This window comes from Canis lupus, chromosome 14 (assembly GCF_048164855.1).
Source record: "Canis lupus baileyi chromosome 14, mCanLup2.hap1, whole genome shotgun sequence".
Lineage (NCBI taxonomy): Eukaryota > Metazoa > Chordata > Mammalia > Carnivora > Canidae > Canis > Canis lupus.
The window spans coordinates 21,003,893-21,022,530 of record NC_132851.1 but is presented as its reverse complement, the minus strand read 5'-3'; the positions used below and the strand labels follow the sequence as shown (position 1 = coordinate 21,022,530).

The following is an 18,638-nucleotide window of genomic DNA, read 5'->3' as shown; positions in this document are numbered from 1 at the left end:
ACAGTGGTTGCCCTGACTTGCATTACCCCATCAATGTAGCTTCCTCCAGGGCACTTCTTTTAAATAGAACTCTTCCGAAGCACAGAGCCTGGGCATTCCATCCGAGCTGTCTGTTTAGCAAACCACCCATGTTGATCCTCCTTAAATAAGATCATCTTGCAAACTGAGAAATGCATGGGCTTGGAAGCAATCACACTTAGACTGTGGGATTCCAAAAAGCAATAGGGCCACTGTGGAGGAATCACTGAGCTTGCTAGGAAGTAATTGCTGTGGTTTATAATAACAGCCATCTTTTACCCATCAATTATTATATGCCAGGTGCTACCCTAAGGATTTTAGTATAGTAATTCACTTATTCTTCACCACAACCCTTGGAGGTAAGGAGAAACATTACATTACTTTTACATATGGGGAAATTGAGGCCCACACAGCTTCTGAGTAAAGAAACCATCCTGAAATCCAGGATATCTAGCCTGAGCCTTGCTTTAACTACTATACCCTGCTCCCTGTGGCTACACCACTTGAACCTTTTTACCCTAATGATATTCCATTCCAAGAATAAAATGTAAATCTCCTCTTGGAAATGCAAAGTCCCTTCTGCTTGGCCTCTGCTTGTTTGCACAAAGCAGGGTAAAGATGGGCTCATACCAAAAACAGATGCTGTAGATCATAGCAGATGGTGGTTTTGTTTATAAAACAATTCTATAAAAGATGCTTATGGTTAAATGAGATGCAAATCTAACCAGTGAACTTTCACGTTTTAAATTTTCTTTTAGAAATGGAACTTCATGTCTGGCTCCATTATTGCCCAAAGCTGTTCAGAGCAGCCTGGATCCCATCAGCAGAAAGAGGGTTCCCTGCCTCTCCTTGTGTTCCCATCTTACAAAATTCTGTGTCTAGACAGTGATTCAAATGCTATCTGCGGTAGAGGACTAGGTAGCGTTGGCACTGCTGTTTTAATTCCAATCAACTGAAGACAATATTTTTATAAAGTACAATAAAACAAAATTGCTGGTAGAAACGATCATGTTCCTGGATGTTGCTGCAGTGTCAACTCGCTACAAATGTTTATAAAAGCTAAATCTTAATATCCCAACTTATCTTGTAAGAGACACAGACACACACTGAGTACACATACTTGTTCTGGAACATTTCTTGCAAATTAGAATTCAGGTCATGGTTATTGATGTTGACATCCAGGCTCTAGAAAAGTCTGAAATCCTGATCAGCCTCTCACAAATAAAGAAGTGTGAGACCTCCAAACCCTGACAACAAATTCAGGTCAAAGTCATTGCTGGCCAAGAAGCTTTACTTTCTAAAAGTTCAAAAATATTTTATTGGAAATATTTGGTAGATTTGATTATGTTTAGAAAATACATGAATACTTCGCTTACTCAGCTGGAAAAGGAAATTGGATTCTCCTTGTTTTACATATGCTAAAGTTGTACTTTGGTTTACAAATGTTATATACATATAGCATTCTCTCACTTGATCATTTCCTCAAGCAAATCTAATTAAATTTTATAGTTAAGGAAATTTTAGAAAGATGTTAAGAGGCATTTCTCTTATCTGGACACATCTCCTTTCTCACTTTTATAATGTGCTTTAGCTCTCTGCCTTTCACAGTCATGCATTATTACTTAAAGATACTCAATTGGTGTTGGTAGTTCAAGGGCTTTGGATTTTGATAGAGATCTGCATCTGCCTGCCCTACTTTTGCTTTATAATCTAAATCTATATGCACCCACTTTCTACCTCTGGTAATAATACACTTATGAAGAAGTAACATTTTCTAAAACACGAGATAAATTCTCAATTAATCCTCAACTGGGTCCCTGAAAATATGCCTGTAAACGAAGTGTGCACAAATCCAATTCAAATGGAATTGAGTGAAAGAGCTTGAAATTTAAAGAATTCTACACTACTTTCTTCTGTTTAGCAAAAACACTTCTGCACAGTAAAAATCACCACCAAATTTATCAATATTTTTCATTTTTATGAAGAGTTTGCTTAACTGGGGCATATGTGTGTTTCAGACTTTTGATCTTTTTTTCCTTCATGTAGGTGTCCAAGTGTTTCAAAATAAACAGTGTGAAATGAAAGAAACTAGCAAAGGGACTATTATCTAGAGAACAACCCAAAGTAAATATTATTATTATTTTACCTTGCATAGCTTACAAGTGCATGCATGAGATTAAATTGTTAAATCTTTCCAAATTAGAAATAATAATTTAGCAAGAAGCTTAATATGTTTCTTGGAAAGAGTAGAAATAAAAAACAAAAAAACAAAAATGAAACTCTTACTCTGGGAAGTTTTTATGGGTCTCATTTTTAGGGACTATATAAAAATATGGGACAATAATAGGGAAAATTAAAACAACCAAACTATGTCCCTACTTACCATTGGTAAGTACAATTTTATTTTGAATTTTTCAATCATGGACCACTTGAAATGTATTATCTGAGTGAATTTATAATTCAATTAATTTTGTTTAACTATCTAAATATTTTATTAGCTTTAACTTTCTAAAGTACTTTCATTAATTTTCTAAAAGTACTCCCAGACCAGTTTCAGGGACCTTCTGGTTATTCCCAGTGGACGTGGCTATCTTCAGGGGTATCACTGTGTTCTGTAACAAGTCCTGTACCAACCTGAAACTAAGTACTTTCCTGAGACAATTTTGGGCTCAAATCATTGTTTATGTAAGCACATAAATAAATATAATTTTCCATCAAAGGCTTTATATGTGAGGAGGAGGAAAAAAGGATAATAGTGTTATTCTTGAGCAATAATGAATTTGGAGACGTCTCTCCTAGAGTGTCTCAAAATAATGTAGGCAAAATAATAATAAGAAGAAATGCAAGCAATGAGGCTAAATAAAGCATATTCCATGACTAAAAAGAAAAGTTTCTTTTGGATGAAAACTGGAGTTATCTGGTCTGATGGGAAGCATGTCCAGGAAACAATGAATGATATAAATTAAGAAAATATGGGAAGGCCATGGCTAAAAGTGTACCCAGGTTTCTAATACAGAAAAACAAACAGGTTTCTAATACAGAAAAACAAATTAAACCAAACAAGGAAAACTCAGCCTATAAAAATCCAAGTTCCCTAAGGAAAACACTCATATTTAAGAATAAGCTAGAAATGACTATAGAACTAATCAAAGTGAGTTGATGTCAGTGAAAAACATAACTATGCATTAATGGATGCTATTATTAGGAACACTTCAACTATGTAAAAACAACCCTTCATGCATGCTTTGCATAGAAGATTTAATCATATTCCCAAGGGTGAAAAAGTTTACTATATGCGTATATATTAAAGTTTATATGTTAGAAGCCTATACACACACACACACACACACACACACACACACATATATATCCGTGGTTGATCCTTGAAGAACATAGGAGTTAGGGCTGGCGACCCCCTACACAGTCCAAAACCCATATATAACTTTTGGCTCCCCTAAGACTTAACTACCAAAAGCCTTCAGTTGACCAGAAGCTTTCTCGATTTGTGAAAATAGTCAATTAGCACACATTTTTATATGTTATATGTATTACATAGTGTGTTCTTACTATAAAGTAAGTTGGAAAAAATGTTATCCAGAAAATCACAAGAGAAAATACATACACAGTACTGTGCTGTATTTATATAAAAAAAAAATCCACATATACATGGACCTGTGTAGTTCAAACCCATGTTGTTCAAGGGCCCACCATATATACACACAGAGACAGTGTACCGTGGACTACATATGACACAACATTGGTGCTCTAACTAATTGTCAAGGCAGCATGGAAGACAAGGTTCAGAAGCTTTATCAGTTTGAAGCAAGTTGTATGTGGAGCAAATTCTAGAGATAGAAAGGTCATCAAGAAACCAGTATTTAAGTTTGGATGAATAGAAAACATTAGTTTCTCGAGATGGTAGAGTCACCAAGAGAGGAGGGGTAAAGCCTGCACTGATCTGAGGATAGCCTTGTTAGGTCTGTTAGTCAGGAAACCCAGTAGTTTCTAGCCAGTCGTATGTATACAGACAGTTCCTACCACTTCTTCCGCATGGTCCCCTGGAGCAGTCAGATAGGTCACCCTGAACTGCTGCACGTTGCTGTCTGAAATGTCCCATTTTACCCGCAGGCTAGAAGTGGTTTCGTCATCTACAACCAGGTTTCTGATTCCTGTTCGGAAAACTGGAACAAGCACAACCAAGGATTAAAGGCCTATGAACCCATCATATTCCACAATGAGCTCCAGAGACCATTTGTGGACATGGCACCAAGTATCACTTCATGTATCTCTTTAACATAGAGCCATATGAAGAGCAATTCAGCTTTAGTAGGTAAGGGGGGTGGGGAGGCCATCACACCTACTGGTAGCAGGTAGAAATGAGTTTCAGAGATGCTTACAGGGTGAGACCATGGACCCCCCCTATCAGTTCTGTATATACACCAGTAAGGGGAACTGGGGAGAAGCCATTAGACTAGGAAACCTGATGGGGAGCCTCCAAGAGAGCATGCCCACCAATACCTCCCACCAGTGCTCTGCTGGAGAAGCAGAAATGAGGGACCAGATGTGGTCAGTCTCAGTGTGCGATCCAGCATCCAATATACATCCTATTCGCCTGTACCCTCATTTCTGTTTCAAGACTTGTCATTCAAAGCACTCATCTCTCACCATGGTTGCCTCTACCCATTCAGCCCACATAGATATTTATCCTTTCTCTAGTATCTGTCCAAACTCCTTCACCCATGGTCTCTGACACATTCCTTCTCCTCTCCCGAGATGCTGACTCCCTCATTTATCCCACCTGACTTCTTTATCTCTCCCTCATTTATCCCACCTGACTTCTTTTTATCCTTCTCCAGTGACACTTTCTTTTCTTCATTCATTCAGAAAATATTCACTGAGTTTTTCCTTTGTCAGACTCTGTTAGGCCTTTGAGACATACAGGGATTGACACTTGACAAAAATACTAAAAGTGTCACAGAGAAGCAAGAGAGTGACATGTAGCAGTCAACATTGGGGGAGGGTACCAGGCAATGCCTCACCTTCAGGGCTAGGAGTTCTAGCTGGGAGAAGGAAATGGGAGAGCTTGAAAAACATGGTTGAATCCAAGAAGAAAAGCAGAAGGATCTTGAATGTTATGACAAAGAGATTTGGGAGCACCGTGATAAAGAAGAGCTCAATAAAGATTCACTGGAGAATGAATGAATCAGTGAATGAATGAATGGGTGATGGACAGCCACTGAAGGGTTTTAGGTAGAAAAAGAAATGGTATAATCAAACTTGTGTTTTACCTAGTTGACAGACAGCTAGTTGGGGGACAGGGCGGAAGTTAAGTTGAAAGAGAAAATAGCTGAGGTAGAAATCCCATTCTGTGGGTAACTGAGACCTATCAGGTTAGGTTACCCATAGAAATGCAAGGACACCATAAAGTGAATAATTCTCAACAGACAGCAACAGAAGTCACTGTGATCAAAAGAAGGGATAGATTCCTGAGGCATTAACACCTTCTAAAAGACTAGGAGAGTCTAAAGACTTGGAACCCAAAACAAAGATGGAAGTAGAGAGATGTCACAGTAAGGTCTGAAGACTCATTGGCCTTTAGGGCTAAGAAGAGGTTAAAAGGTTCTAAGAGGATTAATTTTTGAATTGGGAGGCCCCACTTCTAAATAATAATATAAAATAAATAAAACTGGGATAACAGCACTTCTATTAAATCAAACTTTTCTTATGGGGAAATGGGGACAAATTCTATTCATCCTTACCTGAGGTCACAGGTCTGGTGGGGGCTATGGTTGTAGATGGTTCGGTCCAAAAACTGTCGACTAAAAAAATATTCATTACTTTAAAATTCTGCAATGATTGTAACTACACATTTGCATATAGCATTTTATAGTTTTCAAAGAAAATTTCATCTATATTATCTTACTTGCTCCTCTCAACCATCTTGACCGTGGTTGCAAGAATGAAGAAATGAGCTGTAAATAAAGCAGACAAGGCATCTATTCTGCTGATAAGGAAACTGAAACCCAAAGAAGTGAATGTTTCTAATCACAGATACCAGCTTTCACATAAACATTTGAATGACACATGCAACTTTGTGAAACCTCCCAGTTACTGTGAAATGGGGCATAGCTATGGTAATTAAAGGAAAATAAACAAGCTGTAGATCAAGCTATGAAAGGGCTGCCAAACAAGACCACCAAGGGGAAAATAGGCATTATTTTCTATGTCGTGTATTCACCCTGGGCATGGGAGCAGTTGTGCAGTTCTCCACCCAGAACCCCTCTTCACAGTCAACATGCTCATCCACAGCTTCTGGAATACTGGCTGCCAATGGCTCAGAGCTCTGGGAACTGCCTCGCCTCAGGTCACAGACACTGTTAGGGGATGGCCCACCTCCAATGACTGGAGATGGAGGGATACAAAGACTCAGCCCCATTGACTCAGTTTGGGACAACTCTGGAGGGTCATCCCAGGTCCAGAACTCCTCAGGGAATTAGCCAAAGGCTCAGTTATAGCTTCTCCCTATGTCTCATTCTGCCATCCTTACTTCCTTACAGATCCTCTCCCCACTACAGTCTTCAATTAACCTTCTGGATGCAATTTTCTGTTTCAGAATATGATCCCAGGGAACCTCATCAAAGAAAATTTAATATGTGGTTAATACCTCATATTTAAAAAATGAAGGGATGAATGAATCAGCGAGTGAACTTTCTACAGGATTTTTGGAACCAAGATTGATTTGGGAAATTCCAAACGCTCTTGGACATGCTTGCCCTCAGTTTATTTGTTCACTCATGTATTCATTTATAAATTATCTTACCCATCCATCCACCAATTCAACAAGTATTGAAATATAACACAGTAAAAATATAACAAGTACTAAGCTCGATACTGGGGATATAATGGTGAGCAAGACAGAGATGGTCTCTGCCTCTATGGTGAGAATACCCTAGGATTCTCATATGCTTCACATATCGGTTTCATTAAAGGTGAGAATATATGAAGAATTCTGGGGGACACAGAAATTGGAGCCTCTGTAGCCAGGAACAGGTGGGCAGGAAACCAGGTGGGTGGGAGGCTATAGGAATGACCACTGGTGATGTCCACCTCAGCCAGAAAGACACTTACGCGTGGTCCCCACAGCAGTCACCACCTCACTCTCACTCCCATCATCCAGTACAGCCAATAGCGAAACTTCATATTCGGTGCCGGGCTCCAGGCCTTCAATAACATATGAGTCTTGGTCTTCTTTTAGGAGAACCTGAAAAGCATCTGGTGCTTAGTAACTGGGTTTACTTAAATAGAGGTGAAAGTTAAGAAAAAAAATAATAAAAAGGAAAAAAGGTATCCTGAGCATGAGCAAAAAACTAAGTATACAACACTCCAGGGCCACTGAACTCAATTTTAAAGTCAAACCAGAGACTTCATTCCTTTCAATTTCCCCAACAAATGTGCTATTAATATTGCAAAAGTGCCAACTGAAGCTTTATTCAATGTCATTTATCAAAGAACCTATAAATATATTAAATATATGACTAAGGCCCAAGGGGGAAAAATGCCATTTTAATCTTACAAAAAAAATCATATGATTTGACATTTATAAAACTCCATGCCAGGCAAAATATTAATTACTTCAAGGATTCTTAATCTCTTTGAAAGTGAAGACCAACTCAAATGTGCAATGGGTATCCACTTCCAGAGAAAATGCTCCAGATTACTTTCCAGGCTGTTTCAGAAACTCACTTCTTCAGTCTTCCCACCATAGACTGGAATCCACATCAACTTGTGCTGCCCTTCATCAACTGAAAGGGGATGCCAGGTTACTCTGAAACCATCTGTCGTCACTTCATCAATTTCCAAGTATTGCTGGGCTGGAACTTCCTCTGTGAGCCAAGCAAGGAGACCTTGTTAGAGAATGGAGAAGCCAACAAAGCCAAACTCAAGCAGCTCTCAGGGCCACAGGAAGAAGACTCTGTGAGGAGCCTCTGGCTTTAGGAAGCCCATAGAAGTCATAAAGCAGTGCCCATGGGTCCAGTGTGACCTCAAGTTTCTGGTGCCATCATTTACCCACAGTATCAGGAAGACCAGGGAAACACCACATTTCTTAAGTTTTCCAATAATTTCCAGAACTCTTAGATTCTCTCTTTGGCTCTTTACTTGAACTACAAAAAGTAAGAGTGTCACATTCATTACTTTACAAAGATATTTTTTCTTTATGTTGAGGAAATTAACAAATTGGTGCCTTTGAGGCCTGGGAAATGTTCCTTTTAGTTTTATTTGCTTTCGTGCCTAAATTATCCGCTAGTAATAAGCTAAAGAAAAACCTTATATCTTTTAAACCTTGTACATATGGGTGCCATCGGAAGTGAAATATAATTTATCAGACCTTCCAGAATTTCATATTTCAGGGGTGTACAACAAGAGCACGACATCCAACTGCATGTCAGTCATTGTAAGTCACTGATTTTTATTACTCGAGATTAGAGATTTTAAAACTCTTTCACAAGACACCAGGAGAATCCCAACTGGAGTCAGTCCTCAGGAAGTTCTGTGGAATTACTGTACTTTTTTCTGTGAATATTATTTCTCAATGGAGCATATTTCTCATCTCTCCAAAATAGTTTCTCATCTCCTCAGTATAGCACTCAATTGTTTTCCCAAGCACAATTGTTTAACTTTCCTTGTTAAGTTCAGGAAGCAAACAATAGAATCATTGCCACCATGAGGCAAAAATTTTTGTATTTATTAACTACAGGGTGTATACAGGAAAGGAAAATCGTGCGGTCATGCCTTACATTTTTGTTTTTGTTTTTAGTATTTAAAAGATTCCATATTCTTATATTAATAGTCAGGCTGCATGAATACATTATTGGTTACAGAGTGATGTCTTAGGTTAAACAGCATGAAACTTTCATTCTTGCAGGTCAAAAAATTGTTGGGTTATCATCAATTTTGGGAGTCCATCTTAATATGCATGCACATGAAGACAGAAGAAAGCTGTGAAGTTTTTAGATTCATAGAGAAAGAAATGGTCTAAGATTAGGAACAGAACGGTACACACATTTACTTAACTGAGACTTTTTGAGTTTAGATGATCTTTCCTCTTTTTGCTTTGATAGAAAATAATTAGGCAATACACATTCTAGTCACCTAACTGGTTGTTAATAATAATACAATGCAGAGGCACCCGGTGGCTCAATCAGTTAAGTGTCCAACTGCTGGTTTTGACTCAGGTCATGATCTTAGGGTCATGACATGGAGACCCAAGTAGGGTTCCGTGCTCAGTGGGGAGAATCTCTGCTTGAGATTCTCTCTCTCTCTCTCTCTCTCTCTCTCTGCTCTCTGCCCAACATGTGTGCACACACACTCTCTCTCAAATAAATAAATCTATAAAAATAATAATACAATATCAACAAATATTTAAATGCAGTCTCTTCAGGCACCTGGATGGCTCAGTTGGTTAAGCCTCTGCCTTTAGGTCAGATCATGATCCCAGAGTCCTGGGAATCTCTGTTCAGCAGAGTCTGCATCTCCCTCTCCCATTGCACCCACCCTTTGTCCCACTCATGTATGCATGTGTGTATGTGTGTGTTCTCTCTGCCTCTTTTCTGTCTCTCTCAAATAACAAATAAAATCTTTAAATAAATAAATAAAATAAAATGCAATCTCTCCAAAATCACAACTGAAGAATCTGCTCCAGCTTCTGATTTCTGTATAGTTACTCTTGGAAATGTCCAAACCATGACAAGGCTCACCTGTGGTAAAAATTCCAGTCAGAGGCTCTGACTGTCCCTCATCATAGATAGAGAAAATGGCAACAGTGTAGTCTGTGAGTGGCGTCAAGCCCTTCAGAGGGAAGGTAGTAACAGGATCAACTTCAACCTGCAAAGCAGAGAAGTCATAACAGCTACCTCAGATACTCTCTAGACACGGGCGACGGAAGGCATTTTATTATTGTCTGTAGTTTACTTGGCTTGGCAGCAGAGCTATAAAGACTTCAAAAGTATTACTGAATTACATATAAAACCAGTCTGCTTCTAGATTACACATTTCTAATTTTCACCTTTAAATAGATTACCTCTCAGTTAATTCTCAGGACATTTTTACAACCAATATTACTTCCACTTGTTGAAGATATGGAAAGGAAAGTGCACACAACTTACAATGCCACTAGAAATAAACATAATGCTTCCAGCCTGATCTTCTAGGAGCAGCCAGTTTTTGGCTTCACTGCCTGGGCTCCACTGACCCATGACTAAATATCACACATTACTCCTATCGGAGCTACACAGACGAGCAACCAGCAGGGGAAGAATCAGGAGATATTCATACCAAAGATCACTGTAAATATTTGAAATATTCCTTTATATTCCACGGGGAGATATATTTGGGAAAAAAATATGTACCAATCTCTTTAGAGTACATAAGGGGTGAAGTGCTAAGGATAAGGACCAAGGGTATAGGAAAGGGAAGGATCAGAAGAGGAACAGCAAAGAATGAAGAAAGAAACCATAAAGTAAGAAGAAATGCAAGCAGGATCTAGAACACAGAGCCCTGAGCAAAGCCATCCTCAACAAAGAGCAAAAGCAGACACAATTTTATCACTGAAAGGTTGGGTCTTGGGCCTCTGAACCCCATAGCTCTGGGGGCATATTATAGACCAAGTAAATGGTGCCACACGTATACATTTTCTATACCTTGTCTCAATTAACCCTTACAAAACTCCTGTAAGGGAGGTACTTAATAAGACACTCTAGCTATAAAGATACTCCAAGGAATTGAAGAAGTGAACCTATTTACCTAAGAGGAGACTCTGCCAAAAAAGATCATTTAAAATGTTTTCAAGAGACATTTAGAGCAATTTCAGTACGATCTGTCATTTACAATACTATCAATGACTAAACTTGATAGCACCCGAGGTTAAAGGGAAGATAACTACGCTTACTGTATAGATTTGCTCATGGCAGTCAACGTGACCTTTACCAAAATATGAAATGGGTCACTGTCCTACTTAAATTTCTTTAGCTATCTATGGCTTTCCAAATCAAAACCAAGCATCCTGTGATGACCTCTTGGCTTTTCATAATCTGGAGCAGGCTCCTTTTTCCTGCCATGGTTCTGATCACCCACTGGCCTCTGGCTACACTGGCTTGTCAGCTCCCTGTCTAATTCACCTCAGGGCCTTTGCACATGCAATTCATTCTGTTTGGGACCCTATCTCCCTAGCTCTTTTCAAAACTAGGCCTTTGCCATCTGTCAGGACCATGCTTAACTTTTACCTCCTCACAGAGGGTTTCTCTTTCCACCTATCTCAGTAGGGCTATCCCCTAACACTGCCCTTATTTGTTTCCTCCCAGCACCAAACAGCCTGAAATCATTTTATCTCCTATATACCTATTTATTTTCTCCTGCATAAAGTGTAAGCCCCTTCAGGATAAGACCCTGTTTAGCTTCCTCAGTATTGCATGTTGAATTATATTTGTTTTTGAGTGAATAGGGGAGGCACCAAAGATCATTTTTAAGAGAGATGATAATGGGCTCATCGGAACTCAGAGCCAATCCAGAAACCATATACATCACTAAGAAATCAATAGCAGGTAAAAAAGACAGTGTCAGTCCTTCAGGAAGGAGCTTCCACTTTCATACTTTTGGAACCCTGAGCCACTCTGCTGGAGAGGGCCAACCAACCTCAGCCTTCTCAGCCACCCCGGCTAAGATACCAGACACAGGAGTGAAGTCATCTTGGAAGTTCTGGCTCAGTCAAACTCCCACATGAATGCAAGAGTCACCTCAGCTGACACCACATAGAGCAGTAGAGCCAAGCTGTCCTTGCTGAGCTCTGCCCAGGTTGCATAACCAGGGGTTATTATTTTAAGCCAGGGTGTTAGTTCCGTAGCGGGAATTAACTGAAAATATGGATTCTCTTCTTCTGAATTTGGGCCTGATAAGATTATAGGCCATTCTTAGCACTTAATGTTTACTTTGGTTTGGGTATTGTCTGCATGCTTCCTGTGTAATAGCTCTTTTGATAGGTAGTACACAACGTTGTAGAGTAGCTAATTGTCAACTTTAATTTGAAGATAGTAAAAGTGAGAGTCTGAAAAGTTAAGGAACTTGCCCAATGGAAAATCAGCTAGTACCCAGTGCTTCAACATAGGTATTTTGGACTCAAAATCCTGCGCACAGAATGGCTTCATAAAACTCACAGAAAAGACAAATCCATATTTAAAATATTAGTTCAAGACATGTTCTTCAAATCATATTTATGTATTGCTTTGGATTATAATAGCTGAGTTTACTGAGCACTTAAACATGTCAAGGACTTTATATTCATTGTTGTGTTTAGCCTCCTCTTCCCCCTCAACCAAATTCTAGGTACAAACAAGGAATGTGAAGCCCAAGGACTTGAACTAATTTCCCAGACAGAAAACTATTAACTGGAATGGATAGTTATGCCTTGACCTTTAAGTCTCAAATCTGTGACAAACAGGAATTTCATGAGGATATCAAACATACACAAAGCAGTTAAAAATCAAGCCATCTTACATACACCAAGAGACAAAAATATGCATGTTTTCCCCTTATATATTCTTATATATCTATCTTATTTACTAAAGCATTTTATTTGACTCTGAATAGACCATATTTTATGCATTAACTATTGATCATTTTATTCCATCAAATGAAAACTCTAAGGTGTCACCTATTTTTATTAGTTACATTATGTTTTAGACTAAGTTCTGCAACTGATTTTTTTGGTAGTATTTTTAAGAGGTAGGAGGAGAACAATTTGGGAAAATGATAACAAGTGACCATGATCTCATGTTTATATAACTATTTTTGAAAAATTTTCAGTCTGGCCTGAAAGCTTAATTTCAGTCTAATTCTGGGAGGGATGAAGAAAGAGTCCTCAACGAGGAACAAGGGACTGGGCTCCGCTCTGGGCTCTCTCGTTGAGTCATAGCTGTCGGGAACTGGACTTGCATCTGAGTCTAAAAACTGGCCTTTCATTTATAAAACTCAAATGGCAGCACTTTAGTTTTCCAGCCTGTGTGTACATTTCCCCAACCCCTCTCCCAGCACATACTCTCTGGGATGGCCCTGTCGTCCGTTGACAAGTCATGCTTCCAGCATGTTTTCTCTAAGGATTGCATTAAGGGGGCTCTCTGTAAAGCTCTCAGAACAGTGGCTGGCTCAAGGTAAGCACTCATCATGTGTTAGCACCATCATCGTCATCATCATCATCACCATTGACATTTGGGTGCCCTGTTTCATTTTTGTTCCTTTGTCTCCAAGCAGTTGGAGAGAGGGATAATGCAGAAAGAACAAAAGGGAGAAAGAGGAATTAAAGGAAGGAGGGGGATCCCTGGGTGGCGCAGCGGTTTGGAGCCTGCCTTTGGCCCAGGGCGCGATCCTGGAAACGCGGGATCAAATCCCACATTGGGTTCCTGGTGCATGGAGCCTGCTTCTCCCTCTGCCTGTGTCTCTGCCTCTCTCTCTCTCTCTGTGACTATCATAAATAAATAAAAATTAAAAAAAAAAAGCTTTAAAAAAATAAATAAAGGAAGGAGGATGGGAGGAACAGAAAATAAAGCAAAGAAATATAAATTGAGTCAAAAGCAAAAGCTTCGGGGCACCTGGGTGGCTCAGATGGTTAAGCATCTGCCTTCAGCTCAGGTCATGATCCCAGGGGCCTGGGAACAAGCTCCACATCCGGCTCCCTACTCTGCCCTCTCCCTCTGCCTGCCACTCCCCCTGCTTGTGCTCTCTCTCTCTCTGTAAAATAAGTAAATAAAATATATATTTTTTAAATGCAATCAATTGCATATTACAATCAGTTGCATATTACATACTAAGCATATTTTGGTTGGGACATTTTTAAGTTCATTTTTAAGTTCATTTTTAAGTTCCAGAATGTTTTGAAAGTTTCCCAAAAACCCAAGCATTATCTACAAATAAAAGCCTAATTAATACAAGTTAAAGCAAAATATAGTAGGAATACTCATCCTTAAAGTCATATATTCCAAAATTAGACAAAGTAATATTACACTTAAACAAAAGACATTTGTCTAACAACATTTAGTCTCAATTGCATGGTTAAGAATTAAGAAATAAGAACACATACACACACACACACACACACACACACACACCAAATTGGAAATGCCACAAAACCACATATTGTTTATGCATTTTGCTCAAATAAAATTTTCTCAGATTTTCATTTGTAGACCATTTTCTCATGTTTTAAATTCAGTTTTGCCAAATACAGTTTTCTAGTTTCCCAGCACAATACAAATTAGGAATAGTAAGTGCCAAAGGCATCCCTAAGATTAAAAAAACACTACAAAAAAGCACATGTAATTCTCAACTAATGTATTAGTCTGGGGTCATTCTTTATAATGGCAAATAACCTAAAATAGCATAAGAGGCCACAAGATCTATAATTTTTTTGAGTGGATGTTAAGTACATTTCTTATGCTGATCATTTCACAATATATACAAATATCAAATATTAGCAAATGTGCAATATTGTGTATTCAATACCCAATGTCCCATGTGAGGGGGCATTCTGCAAAATATTGCTTGAATTTAATTGTAGGAAACTGTTTGTACAAATGAAAATAGTTTCTTCATTTGGGCAGAAAATAGAAGTGATGTAATCCAACATATTTCTCTCTTGGTCTTAACTTCTTGGACCAAGTTGAGGAAAAATAATAACAACTTTACTAACTATCCTGCTAACATAATATTCGAAAGGAAAGAATTTGTGAAGTTTATTAGTGACTGAGCATAAGATACTGTATCTTCATGAGTTCTAAGAAGTTCTATTACTTAAAAGCATCTTCCTACATAAAACTTGAATTATTCAGTTTTGTATTTATCTAACTAGCATCTTTCAGATGTTTGTTTACTCAAAAGCAGAGGGATAAAGTGGATGACACTGACATTATTTCTGGGGTACAACATCTAGGAAGATACTTACTTCCCCACCCCCTGCACGGGGCAGACGGTATATTTCAAAGATGGTCAGGTCAACATATATCTCCCATCCCACCTGCCTCCCACCAGAGGTGGGACCAGTGCTCCTCCTCATGTTGAATCCAAGTGGGGACTTGTGATATCTCCTACCAGTGGAGTGTGGCAAAGGTGGTATTCTGTGACTTCTCTAACTAAAGGTGACACCGCTTTTACCTAGCACTCCCTCATGCTCTCTGTCTCTCTTTGGACATATGTCTGGGGACTCCTGGGCCCGCATGTAAAAAGTCTAGCTCCCCTAAAGCTGCCATACTGGAAGGATGATGTGAAGAGTCTAGTTAGACATAGAGAGCTGCTCTGGCTCCCAGCTGATCTAATCTTCCCAGACCAGGCACCAGACATTTGAATGAAGAAGCAGTTGTGATGACACCAGCACCAGCCACTATCCAGCTATGATCTCATGAGTGACCCCAAGCCAGAAGTATAGATCCAAGTAGTTGATACGCTAATTCCTGACACACAGAAACCAGGAGAGAAAATAAACAATTTGGATTGTTTTAAGCCACTGTAGCTTTGGGATGATTGGTTATGCAGCCATAAAAAGCTAATATACAACCACTAAAAAGAAACCAGACATTGTGATCCACAGCTTACCTCATTAATTTCAGTGCCATCTGCATTGTTATATACAATTCGATAACCACTGATCTTTCTTGAAGTTGGGTCCCAGGCTAACCGAGCACTGTTAGAGCCAACATTGGAGATTCTCAGGTTTCTCGGGGGACTTAAGGGCACTTTGCAGTAAGTGAAATAGAAAATAATTAAAATGTTAAATAGCATATATATGTATATAAAAAAGCCAAACAAAAACCCCATCATCTTTGATTTTGAAACTACTTAGACATGAAAAATTTCAACCAGATAACAAAGAAAATTAACAAAGAAAAAACTTCCCTTGTAAAGAATGAATAGTATTAATAAATTATACATGCTTAGAAAGAAATAAGATTTAGGTACATATTGTGTCTTTCTTCTCCTATCAACGCTATTATTACAGCTGCTATAAATAAAAAACCAGGGCACCTGAAATTAAATCGTAGCTATTTCACTCAACTGTTGTATGATCTCTCTTGCTCCTCTCTACAATTTCCCATGTGTAAAGGAAGGTTGATGGCCTCTGTCCACTCCACTCGAGTATCTACTAGGCATTTCCAGCTTAACCTGTGCAAAACTGAACTACTAACTCCTGCCACCTCTTCTAATCTTTTCTCTGAATCTCTCCCTCTGAGCAAATGGAAACTCCATGGAAAGCCAAAATCTTTGAGTTATCCAACACTTAGGGTTTTGAACATATGTCATCTACCCATTGAGGCTTTTCAGGATCATCGTATGTAAAATAATGCTTCTACCCCAATGCTACCTGTCCCTGGTTTATTTCCTATATTGTGCTTTTATTGATCTATTGTCTCTCTTTCTCAATATATTCTAATTTCGGACAATTAGAGATTGATTTTGTTCCCATCTTTATCTCCAATGTAGCAAGTTCTCAATATACATTTGTTGACTCCAAGAGTGTAGGAGTCCTGCCCTGAATAAATGCCCCTGGCTTTGTGAGACCAAGTGAATACATTGCTGTTGCTTTAAAATTATTTAAAGAGAAAAAAATTATTTAAAGAGGCACTGTATTTCTGCAGATTCTTAATATCAATTCCATAGCTTTTTGCACTTCTTCAAAAATCCCCTTCTGAAAAAAAAAATCCCCTTCTGATTCAATAGATTAAAATTTGTCAAGAATCTTTGAGAGTTTCATGAGCCTTTGTAGGTTTATAGTAAAACCAATTGTTAAGGTTTATCGCATGCCCTTATGAGTCTGAGAAGCTCTGGAACTAATCATTATAACTCATGTTATCTCATTAAACCCTTACAATAGGCTGCAAGGAGACTACAATATCCCCATTATATAGGTCATAAAACTGAGGTAACTTGGCCAAGGTCATAGTTAGTAGGAGCAGAAGAGCAGTTAGAGTTTAACCAAGCAATCAATCGATTGATTTGAGAGACCGTGATATAGTGCTGATAAAACCAGCACAGCAAAAACCTAAAAGACAAATGATGACAGTTGTCAGCCACAGCCACAAAGTATGATGCTTCCTCACCCAATTAGTGAAAAGTGAAAATTAGTGAAAAGACTAATTATTTTCACTAATTCAATACATATTGATTATTTGGCAATAAAGAGCCTACAGAATTTAGTGACTCTCATAATACTCAAGGGGCTAGAGAGAATGCATAAGAGAGAGAGAGAAACAATATAATTATTTAAGTGTTGTACACACTTAGCTCCAAAATGTTCTGGAGTTCAGTTAAATTTAGCAGTATGGTGGAGCAGTGCCTAGTTTCCATACTGCACAAAAATGCCAGTCCTAGGATCACGTACCCAAGGACATCATTTTTTTAGGAGCATCAGAAGGATGCCTTTTTAAATCAACTAATACATATCCTGCCACTAAATAAAATGCACATTTTCTTAAGTTACAATTAGCTTTTAAGAGGTTTCAACCTAAACCAGAATTTCCTATTTAGAATCCCAACGTCTTTTTGGGCTTTTATTCCAGCATTTCCTCTGAATGACTGAACTGCTTACGTGTTGTTTCTTGGCCTGTAACAGGATCACTGGCCTCTTCTCCAAACATGGCATAAACTGTAACTGTGTACTCCGTATTGGGCAACAATCCTCTTAATTCAATATCTGTGTGGGTCTCTCCAATTTTCATCTGAAAAGAACACATGTTATGAGATTGTTGCCAATGTGTGCCATTCATGTTGATCAATGTGCAACTGAGTAAAGGTAAGACTCCATGGAACAAGATTTCATCTCCTCACAACCCCTTATTCAAATGCTTTAGCCATAATCTTTCATTGTCTTGTATCATTTTATATTAGGAACAGATGCCATGGAGCCATATAAAGCTGAATGTACCCATGTGTGCTGTTTGAGGATAACTCTTTACATCTGGACAAGTGGGAATCTGAGCCAGAATAACAGTGTCAAAAATTTAGTCCTCAGAACAGTGTGGGTGGAACTGAGTTAGAAATGTTGTCTAGAAAGAGTACAAAGTCTAGGGCAGCACACTGGGCACAGAGTCAAGTGGGCATCTCTCACCACTGGCTAATTCTAACCAGTCGCTTGACTGGTTGCCCAGTTTTCACTTCAGGCCTAATTGAGCTGGACCAGTTTTGTTGCCCCATTCAACAAAAGGGCCTATGCACTTAGATTGCGAGTTCTTCCCAGGATACAGAAGAGATCAACCCACCTTGACATCCAATGTGGCAATTTGCTTTTTGATTCTGGAATGATTTTTCTGACCCTTGGAGTCAAATAAACTAACCAACATTCTTAGTTGCGTGACAACTGCATGATAGCATGGTTTTATTTTGTTTCGGAAGGAAGAAAAATATCTCCATAATCAGTCTCCAGTCACACAACTGCCAATGTTATTGTCAAATTTGAAATTGTAATTTTGAAATAGCTCAATGTATATATAAAATAAATGTAAAGAATTTAATTCACCTTGATGCACCCACCACTCAAATTCAATAAATATGAACATTTTGTCATAATAACTTCCAGTCATATTTTA

At 38.6% G+C, this 18,638-nt stretch overlaps 1 protein-coding gene across 4 annotated transcripts in view; it reads right to left on the bottom strand.

The window, feature by feature from the left end:
- Positions 1 to 18,638, bottom strand: part of COL14A1 (collagen type XIV alpha 1 chain) — a 216,156-nt gene that overhangs the window by 119,484 nt on the left and 78,034 nt on the right. For all 4 annotated transcript variants that reach the window (XM_072774345.1, XM_072774344.1, XM_072774346.1 and 1 more), the window contains exons 13-19: positions 17,642 to 17,771; positions 15,652 to 15,791; positions 9,774 to 9,900; positions 7,762 to 7,901; positions 7,147 to 7,279; positions 5,778 to 5,837; positions 4,057 to 4,199 (exon numbers count right to left, since the gene is read on the bottom strand). In XM_072774345.1, the coding sequence (XP_072630446.1) occupies positions 4,057 to 4,199; positions 5,778 to 5,837; positions 7,147 to 7,279; positions 7,762 to 7,901; positions 9,774 to 9,900; positions 15,652 to 15,791; positions 17,642 to 17,771 (873 nt within the window). The remainder of the gene's footprint in view (positions 1 to 4,056; positions 4,200 to 5,777; positions 5,838 to 7,146; positions 7,280 to 7,761; positions 7,902 to 9,773; positions 9,901 to 15,651; positions 15,792 to 17,641; positions 17,772 to 18,638) is intronic.